This window comes from Nicotiana tabacum, chromosome 11 (assembly GCF_000715075.1).
Source record: "Nicotiana tabacum cultivar K326 chromosome 11, ASM71507v2, whole genome shotgun sequence".
Classification (NCBI taxonomy): Eukaryota; Viridiplantae; Streptophyta; class Magnoliopsida; order Solanales; family Solanaceae; genus Nicotiana; species Nicotiana tabacum.
The window spans coordinates 108,630,918-108,643,046 of record NC_134090.1 but is presented as its reverse complement, the minus strand read 5'-3'; the positions used below and the strand labels follow the sequence as shown (position 1 = coordinate 108,643,046).

Genomic DNA, 12,129 nt, shown 5'->3' with positions numbered 1-12,129 from the left:
CCTCGCCCCTATCCTCACCCTGCCCTACCCCCCATCCCCACCCTCTCTCTCATCCCCCACTTGCCCCCACCCCCACTTTTTCCACTAATCTAAAACTAGAAAATATTTTTCGCAAAAAATGTTCCACTCACCAACCAAACATGCAAAAATAAGTGATAAAATCACTCATTTTCAGGAAAACGTCTTCTTTCATAACAAACACACCCTTAATCTCGATATGGATTCTGAAAGTAAGTAGCATTTATTGCATGAACAGAATCCTCTACATTGTTGAACGATGGGTACAAAATTCTGCAGAATTTATGTTGAGTCAGTGGATACACTCAGAAAATGCATAAGAAGGCAAATGAGGTTATAGCTGTTGTCAGCAATATCGAAACGAGGTTCACGGTATTATTGTCAAGGACAGTAAGACCAGATATTCTCTTCACAGTTGGCCCTGGCTTCCCAACCACCTGCAAGTTAAGAAATCACCATATTAAACTCCGAATTATGAAGCATCAATAACCAACAGGGTAGAGGAATATCAAGTGTCCCAAATTCCAAAATCTTGTTTCTTGTTGTTTAGTCATTTGCTCCTTTCATAATGAACTCGGTATCCTTTTTCTCTCCAAATCTTTTCTGGGGTATATCTTCGCTTTAAATATCACGATACCACTTAGAATCAACAGATTTTTTTTTAACAATACTTCTAAGATATTTTCAATAAATCTCCTTAGCAAAAAAGAACAACTACCGGCAATTTGTTTTTGAGAAATGATTTCCTAAACATACAGTAGACTGGCTATATCTCTTCTTTTGGTTCAATAAGTTATAATCCTTTAGTTTAGGTATGCAAAAGAGACACTTCCATTTACCTTTCAATTGCTAAAAGAACGTTTGATTGGATATTAGAGCACAAAGAATATTAATCAACTAGATCTTCTGAAATACTTATAAAATTATAACCTAAGTTGCTCCGACACGACAGTTTAGGTGCCGCATCCGTGTCGACACAGCACTAATGGGTGTGGGCATGAGATTCGTAGCGTATTTGGTCAAACAATTTTGGGTACTTTGACCACGACGAGACGAGATAGAATTTGATTCCCAAAATCAGAACCAAAACTAGGGTAAATTTGAAGAAAATAGCATAACTTATCTAGGAAATCAATCATTTACTTATCTACAACTTAAGAATAAAAAAGAAATTCACACTTTGCAAGCTATACGTAAGTGTTCCACAAAATTTGCATATTTTAGAGATTTTTTTTTTTTGAATTCCAGAACTGGGTTTGTTGTTGTTGTTATTTTTTTTGAATTATTTTTAGCCAGACTGCACCTTAGCAATACATTACACGTTGCAACTCAGATATGGACTTCAACCATCTCAGCAAAAAATGACACGGATTGCTTTTATGGTTTTAGAAAATGCACTGACGGACGTCTTCTACATTTTTGGTTTTCATTTCCAGAGAAGAGGGGGTGGGCTGATTGGCTACTCTCTACTATTTCTTGCATAAACAAATCAATTAGTTATTTTAAGATATTAATTACGACTAACCTTCTTCCGAACAGTACAGAATCCACTGAATTGCAGTGTTGCTCCCAATAAAGAATCAATAACACTACCGCATACTCCAGCCAGTGCAGAAAGTGGTATCACCAAAAGCTGCTTTACAGTCACATCAGATGTGCATTTTGTAGTGAAAAATCCCAGGACTACAAATGTGAATCCAATGACAGCGCCTGCTGCTGCTGCAGCCAAGAGTCCTGCTTTTGTCACTCCACCATTTGTACCCCTTCGAACGGGCTGATTTTAAGTATAAGGGAGAAATGAGAAACATAATGTCTTAAATCTTTTACCTTCTGATAATAGTTTAAAAAGGGTTGACATAAAGCATCATTTTAAACTGATTATCATGAAATTTTTTAAGGTAGTTATCATGTTTCCAGGCTTAAGCTGGGAAGAACTCAGTTTATCATGAGACTAGCTCATAGTTGACTATCCATAAACTAATCAAAATTTGTAAGGACAAAAAATAAAAAAGGAAAAGCTTAATCAGCATTTGATACCTATTCATCATTGAAGAGAAAAGGCACTGTGCATTGTTTTCTCCTATGTATGAAGGGTCAGACTAAAGGATTAAGCAGATGTCAAAGCTTTAAATTCCCACCTTGTAGGTTGTAATAAGCCGAGGCTCCTCATTACTAAGTATCCCAAGCTCTGAAGACCATGTGTCCCCATTGCAGCAGCAATACTGACCAATGATACCACCAATTAAAGATGTTATTATGCCTGACTCTTTTGAATCCAGACATTTGTCCTGTGACCCAATCAACATCCATGTAGTCAGGACCAAAAGGGTAGCAATGCCACTGTTGAAGAAGACTTGAATCCTGTAAACGCAAAGTAAAATCTAATGAAGAAAGCTAACAACTCTCTCACACAATTACCTGTGGGCTTTCTACAAGGTTACTTGGTATCCAATCACACAAATTTAAAAATACATTCTGCTGAAATTACACTCGTCTTGAATAAAGTGTCAAAATGTTACTCTTCCTTCTTATTCCTATCTCATAATGACTAGGTGAGTTGTCAATTTTACGATGTCAAGATATCATTTTCTTTTGGCAAATAAAAGGGCTACAATGAACTTTTCTGAAAGTTTGCAACACCGACAAATTTGGTTGATAATATTGGTTTTAAGCACAAAGCACATAACGTGCTTTGAAAACACAGATTAATGTACAGAACTTCTACGAAAGACTAAATATTCACATTCACTTAACTGTCCTCATTCTCAATCCAAAAAAGCACAGACTAATTGAGAAAACTTCTACAAAAGACTTAATTCCGGCATTCAAATAACTGTTCACATTCTCTATTTAGAAATCAGAAAACACTACATTGTCAAAGTTCTTACTGCTTCAAGAAAACTTCAATTTTAAATTTTTAGTCAAAACTGTAATAAATGTTAGATAAGCCCTTATTAAAATAACTTGACAAGCAAGTAAACAACATTTTTCAGAAAGTAGTACCTCATACAGGCAAAGGATACAAGCGCCATGTTAAATTTCAAAATTATTAACTGGTATCTTCATCTCATCTCAGTCCTTCCTTTGCACCTATTGAAAGGTATGAGATAAGATGAAGGCACCAGTTATAATTTTGTAATTTAACATGGTGCTTCTAAGCACCGCCTATGTGATCTTGCTCACAATACCGGTTTCAAGCCCGGAAGGAGCTGAAGGTTGTGGTAGGTCAATAGCTAGCGTAAAACAAATCAAATTGTGATGAATTCTCACAATGTATACATCGGGACGTGCTCACGTAGACACAGGTTACATTAGTACTTGGGTGTGATAAAAATTAGTAAAGGGGTTCTATCACATCACAACCTCGACATGAGGGAGTGTAAGCAAAGGTTCCTACATCAAGAATGAGTATGGGTAAAGAAGTTAGTCATGCCACATCGACATCTAGGCGTAGTGCAATAGTGCTTGGATGGTTAGAGTAGTATGGCATCGGATCCACAATAAAACTGGCATTAATCACGTAACATCATAACCCAAGGAATCTATGAGTGGTTTTCATGGATTACCGCAAAGTATGAAGATTAAGCAACACTATAAGGTGAATATAATGTAAAATTTACACTTCGCTCGTGCTTTCAGCTTAGACATAATTCAACAACACTAAATTTCAACAGAACCTTTTTGCCATCAATCAAACACTAAATTCAAGAGAAATAGCAAAAATCATGGAAAATGAATCATATATCACCGCCCTAAATTTCTCATATTTTCTTTTTCAAAATTTTCTAACATGTTGATAGACTTATCAATATGTTATGAGTAATTATGGTTCTTGTATAGGTCCAGTGTCAGCGCATAGAGACCAATATGTAAGTTTGAGAATTGAAGAACCTCTACTGTTAGAAAATCATATTCGCATACATAAAGTATTACTTCAACTAGTTAATTTATTGTTTCAATTTCATGATAGAACTATGTACACAATAGTCATACAATGAGAGAAACGAGAATATTACCAATCGCGTTGACCACCCTCTTTAAAATCAGCATCAAGTTTCCTCTTTCTATCTTCTCCAAATCGGGTAAACTTTGAACAAGTAAAAAAGAACACCAGCAACATTGCTCCAAACCTTATAACTCCAAACATACGAATTTCAGATCAAAAATCAGAAATCAACAACTAACAATAGAGTGTTTATGCGACTGTTGCAAACCTGTAATTAACGGCAAGGTGAATAAACATGACAATGAATCCAGAAATGGCGCCGGACAAGTTGAGAGACTTCCGTTTGTGAGCTCTAATGGCGATTACCGATGAAACAAGTGCAGCCACTGCCGGTTGAATTAAATGTTTTTCCATTTTTTCGCCGGCAACTGCTACGCTTTCGGCTGATCTATGAATTTAGAGAGATAGTAAGTGGAGAACTTATGTTAGTTGTTGAGTTGGCTTATTTTGACTTGATTCTCTAATATTCACTTGGCTGCTCAGTCTCTATAATCAACTCTTCAATTATCATAATCGGTGGTATTTTCGGAAAAGGTTCAATAATAAACTTAAACTATTGGATATAGCTCAATTTTATCCTCCGTTAGCAAACTGGGCCATTAATATCTCTCACGTTAGCAAATTGGCCCAATAATGCCTTCATTTTAGCGACAGTCCACATAAGCTTTCTCAAAGACATTAATTAGCTGATATGGCATCCATATAAGCGGATCTCTCTTAAGCCTGCTCCAATAACTCATTAGCCCATAAAATACCCAGTTATCAATCAAATATTATTGGACCTTTTCCAATTGTTAAATGGGTTTCTATATTCAGCACAATATTCTCCCCATTTTCTTTTTCGAACCCAATTTTTACCTTACCTTGAAAGTTTTCATGAACAGTGAACTTTGGCTTCTTTTTTTTATGGTCTCTTTTCTTGTTCATCTTCTTCTGAAGATGATGATACTGTAGCATCTGGATTTGAAATTTTTATTCTTGTTTTTCTCTGCATTTTGATTGATTGTTCTTCTTCTTGTTGTTGTTTTTCATTCTTTTTTTCTGCAATTTTGGTTTGCGATTTCATGATCAGGCTTATTTGTTATATTTGATCTTATATTTCATGATGGGAAAAATGGGAAAAGGTCCAATAATATTTGATTGATAACTGGGTATTTGTTTTATGGGCTAATGGGTTATTGAAGCAGGCTTAAGTGAGATCCGCTTATGTGGATGTCACGTGGATGCCACATCAGCTAATTAATGCCTTTGAGAAGGCTTATGTAGACTGCCGTTAAAATGAAGGCATTATTGGTCCAGTTTGCTAACGTGAGGGATATTAATGGCCCAATTTGCTAACGGAGGACAAAATTGAGGTATATCCAATAGTTTAAGGATATTATTGGACCTTTTCCGTTCCGTTCCAACTTTTACCTGGTCTTAGTTTGTGTGCCACTTTTATCTTTATTTTATAATAACAATTCAAAATATTAATGCAAATTTAAAACAGTTTTATTTTACATAAATTCAATAACTTTAAAATCCACCATTAGCTGATCATTATAAAAAATTCAAGGTCTGCATTGGTATGCTTGAAAAATAAGCGAACAACACATGATAAAAAATGGGTAAGGGTAATGGAAGATGTTAGGGGCCGGAGTGCGGTGGCGATGTTGGAGGGGTAGGGTGGGGTAGGAAGTGGGGCACGAAGGTGGGGGGAGGTTGGGGTGGAGAGGTGGCGGTGAGGATGGTGATGGAGAATTGAGTGGGGAAGATTGAGAAAGAGTTCTGGAAAATATTTTTCCATTTGATAAAGTAATTGGAGGAAAATGAGTTCATGAGGAAAAAAATTCTAAAATATTTAAGCCAACCAAACATGAAAAAATTGAAAAACATCGTGTCAGACGCACCCTTAGTCTCAAAGTTCTAAAATTCTAAGGTTAGGACTCGCTTCAGTACAAAAGGAGGATCCAAACGCACCAAGGTCACCATAGAAGGCTAGATTCTCATAAGCAAAATGTGTCGATTTAGAGGCAAATTGAGAGTTTGAATTATTTAAGTTGATTTATAATAATATTACGATCCAAAATTCCAATTAAAAGGGTCGTGATGGCGCGTACACCGCTGGATAGGCAAGCCAACACACACCAGTAAAATACGAAAGAACTGCAATTATATACTAACAACAAGATAATAATATAGTGTAAAAGCAACTCAGAGGTGTATATGATAAGTCTAAGATCAACATTAATGTTCAACCATCCCAAGTCGTGGAGTCACAAGTACATGAGCTTTTAGAGTTTGCTAAATACATTGTCTTGAAAGAATTATAATACTGTTTGGAAAGTAGAAATAATACAACAGAAATAGAAAGATGACTCTAAGGCATGTGAAAGGGATGCAGCTCCACCTTGAGTTGTCTATGTGGTATCCGCTAAGCGCCTCTCGCGACTGTTGGGACCAACGTATGAATCGGCATAAGAAGTGCAGAAGTATAGTATAAGTACAACCGACCCAATGTACTCCATAAATGCCGAGCCTAGCCTTGATGAGGTAGTGACGAGGCTAAGCAAGACACTTATAAATAAATATGTACAGTTATATATACCAAGAAATAACAGGGTGACAAGTAAAGTATCAAGTACAATAATAGGTTACCAAAATGTGAGAGAATAATAAATACATAAGTAAAGGAACGTAAAATAGAAAAGTAAAGGAAGGTGTTACTGAGTAGACCACAACTCATGCTTTTACAACAACTTTGATCAACTTATCAAACCGAAATACGGAACCTCAAAGTCAAGTCCACAATCCGGATAACAAGAAAGGGACAATAAAACCAACTAATGGGACGACATCACCCTTCGTGGTTTTACTCTCATACTCACATCATAATATAGTAGCAAGCACAAAAATACCCTTTGCGTATAACCTCACTTTCTCTCAAGCACGAAAACATCATTCATGCAATAATATAATTAAAGTACGAAAACACCTTTCATGCACAATCACTCTTCTTCACAAGCACGACAATGCCCTTCGTGCATTTCACTCTTCCTCACCAAGCATCACATGTAACACAATACCAAGAAAGGTGGGAAACATAAATAACATCAAGGGTAACATTTGAACATAACTCGTCATATGAGAATTTACCAACACCTTTGTACCAACAACCAAATCAACAATTCAACGATCTCAACACCCAATATCTCATTAAGCTCAACATAGGAAATAACATGAATACGAGAAATTAAAGAATTATACAATCTATCTAAAGCATGGAAGACATAATATACAAAGTAACATGGCACAAATAAGGTTAATTCTACCTGTACGTTTATCCCATAGACAACGCCATATACACTCGGCACCTTGTATATACGATGCCCCAACACATAGATCATGTAGCAATAAGACTCAATTATACCCTAATTTCCTCAATCAAGGTTAACCAAGATACTTACCTTTTTTCAGAGATCAACAATCCAACACGGCTTTTCCTTTAGAATAAGCCTTCAAACCACCTGAATCTAGTCAAATATTATTTAAACAAGCTTTAGAACTACCTTCGTATGAAAAAAGTCCAATCATTAACATATTTAGAAAAAGTCAACAAAACGTCAACACATGGCTACATGGTCGAAATCCGAAGTTAAGACCACATCATGATTACCCATTCATTTCAGAGTCCAAATATGCAATTTGTTTCAAGATTCGACTTCAATTTGAGGTTTAAATCTCAATTTTACAAAATCCCTAGTTTCTACCCAAAACCTCAATTTCAACTGTATAAATCTTAGATTTGGTCATGAAAAAATAATGAAAATTGAATAAAAACAAGTTAAAGTTACTAACCTATGAAGTTGGGAAGAAATTTCTCTCAAAAAACTACCTATATGGAATGTAGGTCTAAAAAGTTGTTTAAAATGAACTAAGTCCCGAAATCTCATTCTTTTACACAGCTGCAAATATCACAATCGCAAACTCTTATTCGCAATTGCGATGTACGCAAAAGTGAACCACTGATCGCAACCTAGATGTCACAAATCCGACTGATCTTTCGCATTTGCGAGGTCCAACACCTCGCAAAAGCGAACCAAGCTTCACAATTGCAAAGCTGTTCCTAGGTCCCCAGTGTCATAATTGCGACCTATCAATCGCATTTGCGATACCCGTCCATTGACAAAAGCGGATATAACTTCGCAAAAAGCAAAGTGCCCGCCCTTTTCCAATCTTCGCAAATGCGAGACCTGCAGCCCAGCACACCAACAATCCTTCAACTATGTGAAAACAGTCTGCAACTAATCTAAACTCACCCGAACCCCTCGAGCTCTAATTCAAACATTCATACAAGTATATTAACATCATACAAACTTGTTCTCAAGCTCAAATCAACAAAATAACATAAAAATAAAGAATCACTCACCAAAACTCAAGATTTTCAAAGTTCAAACTCAAATTTCCAACCTTTTACATAAAGCGTTGAAATGGCCTCAGGTTACCCGGGATCTGAACCAAATATGCCTACAAGTCCAAAATCATCATATGAACCTATCCGAATCCGTCAAAATATCGATCCAAGATTGTTTACCAAAAATATTGACTGTGGTCAACACTAACCACTTTCAAAGTAAAAAAATCACATTCATTTTTAGATATTCACATTTGGACTTTCCGTAAATTGACACTAACCACACAAATACATCATAAATCATCAAATAAATCTATGAAAGAACTCAAAATACAAAAAGGGAAGCTAGTACTCAAAATAACCTATGGGGTGGTTACATTCTCCACCTCTAAAAGAAATGTTCGTCCTCGAACAGACATAGAAATGTACTTGTACTGGCAAAAAGATACAGGTATCTACTCCTCATATCGGAATCGGACTCCCAGTATCATCCTCAATCAGTTGACCTCTCCAATGCACTTTCACATCAGGAATATCTATAGATCTCAACTTTCAAACCTGCCTATCTAGAATAGCCACCGGCTCTTCCTCATAAGTCAAATTCTCATTAAGTTGCACCGTACCGAAGTCTAAAATATGTGATATATCCTCATGGTGCTTCCAAATCATAGAAATGTGAAATATTGGATGTACCCCCACTAGGCTAGGAGGCAATGCAAGCCTATAAACAACCTCTCCAACTCTCTCTAAGATCTCAAATGGGCCAATAAACTTCGGGCTCAACTTGCCTTTCTTCCTAAATCGCATCACGCCCTTCATAGGGGAAACTCAGAGAAGAACCTTCTCACCCTCTGTAAGAACGTGATTCTTGACCTATGAAAGAATTACTCCCAAAAAATTCAAAATAAAATACTTTTCCTTGGTGTGCAATTTTTGAATTTTTGTGGTATTTTTTGCATTTTTGTCTGCGCATGTTTATTTGTTAAATTAATAAAAATACAAAAATATGTCGCATTTGAATTTAGGATTTAATCCTACAATTGTTAGTAATTAAGTTTGTTTTACAAAAATGAAAATCACAAAAATAGGCATCTTTTGCATTTTTTAGCATTTAATGTCCAATTGTACAATTTTATGCTTAATTATTACTTAATTGTGTGTTAATTATTATTGGGAGTTAATTTGCGCTTTTATAAATTAATTTAGTTCTATATGATAGTTTAAGGATTTTTAGAATTTAGTTTTAGAAAAAATAAAAGAAGAAAAGAGAGCAAAAAAATAAAGAAAATCGGAATTAGGCCTCTTCTTCAAATTCAAGCCACAGGCCCAAAAAATACCCAACCTTCCCCATGACCCGGTCCATTTCAAACCGGGTCGACCCAGTCCATAACCCAACACCCCTATTTCCCTATCTTTCAAAAAAAAAAAACCTAACAGTCTTTTCTTTCACTGTTGAAGCCCCCCCTCTTTCCTTCTTCTTCCTCAAGCTCCAAGCAAGTCATCAATGGCTACCCTCTTCACCATCTCCACACACACACACACCCTCACCCCGTCACACTCACACACATACACGTCAACACATACACACACATACATAATGGAAAACGCACACACGCAGCAGCCGTTCATGGCTGCTGCTTCTTCTTCGTTCTTCGTCCAAACGACCAAATGACCCTACTGTCATCGCGCAGCTGCTGCTCCGTCCAGCCAGTCACACACAGTCCGTCGCATCGTCGACCACCTTCGATGTTTCTTCATCTCCGAGCAGCCATGAACGATCTCGAGCTCAAGCTTTCATGGTTGCCGACTTCGACCATGGCTTCGTCCAAACGAGCTCGCTGCCACCAGTTGAGCAGCGTTGCTATTGCTGCTTCGCCCACCTGCTGCTGCTCCGACGAACTACTGCTTCCATGTCGGACGACAGCATGAATTCATACCGCTGCTACTGTTCGTGTTGCTGCTACAGTTGAGCAGCGTTGCTAACTGCTTCGTTGCTGTTGTTGCTTCGCCCTTCATCGTCGTCAGTTTGATTATAGATCGAGCTCGAGCTCTCATGGCTGCTGCTCGTCGTTCCTCAGTTTCAATCCGTCGAGGTCGTCTTTTGTCGTTTTGAGTTCGTCGAGTTTAAAAGGAAGGTGGGTTTCGTTGAAATCGAGATCCGTTAGGTCATTGGCAGACTTGGCTCGAGTTCATCGTCGTTCCGATCAGGTTAGTTGGTTTAAGTTTCGTTTCTGTCCGTAATTTGTTTGATATTTTTCGGATTTGAAATCAAATATGTTTGATATTAACTTCATGTTCATCGTTTTTTTTTGTTTTTTTTTTCTTCAGTTTATTTCATTCATTTTTCTTGTTTATTTTAGGTAGAAATTGATTAGTTAATTATAATGTTGCTAGATTTAAATTGAAGATTCATTTGATTATTTTTCAGTTTGTTTTATTAATTTAAAAGGATTTAATGTTAATATAAAAGAATGTTAGTTTAAATCGCTTGAATCCGTTGTTTGTTGTAGATTAAATTCGTGTTCATTTTGTTTAAAGTTCGTTTTTAATTCAGTGATTTAATGTGAAGTTATGTTTTGGTTTTTAATTTTTTGAATCATGTATCTTTGTTATAATTTTGTTGGAGTTAATTTAAAAAGATCAATTGATTATTTGAAGTTTAGTGATTTGAATATGTTTATTTGTTTTGTTTAAACTTAATTCGAATTTAATTCAAATTTGAATAAAACTTGCTTGTTATTGTTGATGAATCTTTTCATTTATGTCCATACTTTGTTTGATTGTTCTTGAATCCGAAATTAGTATAAGTTTGATCTTCTTGTTTGTTGATTATCATTTTTGATTATTTCTTCAGTTTGCTTCATGATTTTGTTTAGTTTTAATATAGAAATTGTTGGTTGTAATGTTGTTAGATTTAATTTTAAGTTCAAATGATTATTGAATTTAGAAATCTGAATATACTTGTTTTTTTTTTTTGAATCTGAAAGTAGGTTTGTTTGTTGTTAAAAAATATTGTTCAATCAAAATAATTTTAGTTGTTCTTTGTTGTTCATCATTTAGTTTGAATTTGTTGTTGAAAATTGTTTAGAAATTGGTCATATTTGCTGTATTTTGGTTGAAATTGATTAGGTGAATTGGTTATAGCTGACTGGGGTAGTTTGGTAATTTGCAGTACGTTCAGGGGTAATATGGTAATTTCAGTAAGGTCGGAGGGGTATTTTTGGAATTAAAATTCTGAACAAATATTTATTTTGAGTGCTCTGTCCATTAAAATTAAATAATTTGTTAATAATATTAAAATAATATATGCATGGGGGACAACACATAATAGGGGGAGATAATGTATTTGTTTAATGTAAGCATGGGGGACAAGACATAATGGTGGGGAATAATGTATTTGTTTAATCAAAAGTGGGGAACAAGACATAGTGGGATTGCGGGGCTCAAGAAAAGTTTGTTTAAATAAATAATAATTGTATTTTTTAACTAGTAGTGGGTTTGGTAAGGAGAAAGTGGTTGTTTTATTAATTGAAAAGGGTTTGGGATGAGAAATAAATAGAGAGACTTGAATCAGATTTAAGAAGAGGACAGAATACAGAAGAAAATTTTAAGAGAGAGGAAATTCCGAAAAATACTAAGACTTTAGAAAATAAAAAGAAAAACATTCTGGAAATTCAAAAGAAGAAGAGTATACACCTGATATACAATCCAA

General features: G+C 35.7%; 1 protein-coding gene across 1 annotated transcript; it reads right to left on the bottom strand.

The window, feature by feature from the left end:
• Positions 1-240: 240 nt before the first annotated feature.
• Positions 241-4,495, bottom strand: LOC107814780 (protein PGR). Its single transcript, XM_016640242.2, has 5 exons — positions 4,233-4,495; positions 4,035-4,148; positions 2,157-2,379; positions 1,544-1,792; positions 241-455 (listed from the first exon to the last, which is right to left on the bottom strand). The coding sequence occupies exons 1-5, from the start codon at positions 4,376-4,378 to the stop codon at positions 324-326; spliced, it is 864 nt and encodes a 287-aa protein (XP_016495728.1). The 5' UTR covers positions 4,379-4,495; the 3' UTR covers positions 241-323.
• Between the last annotated feature and the right edge of the window lie 7,634 nt (positions 4,496-12,129).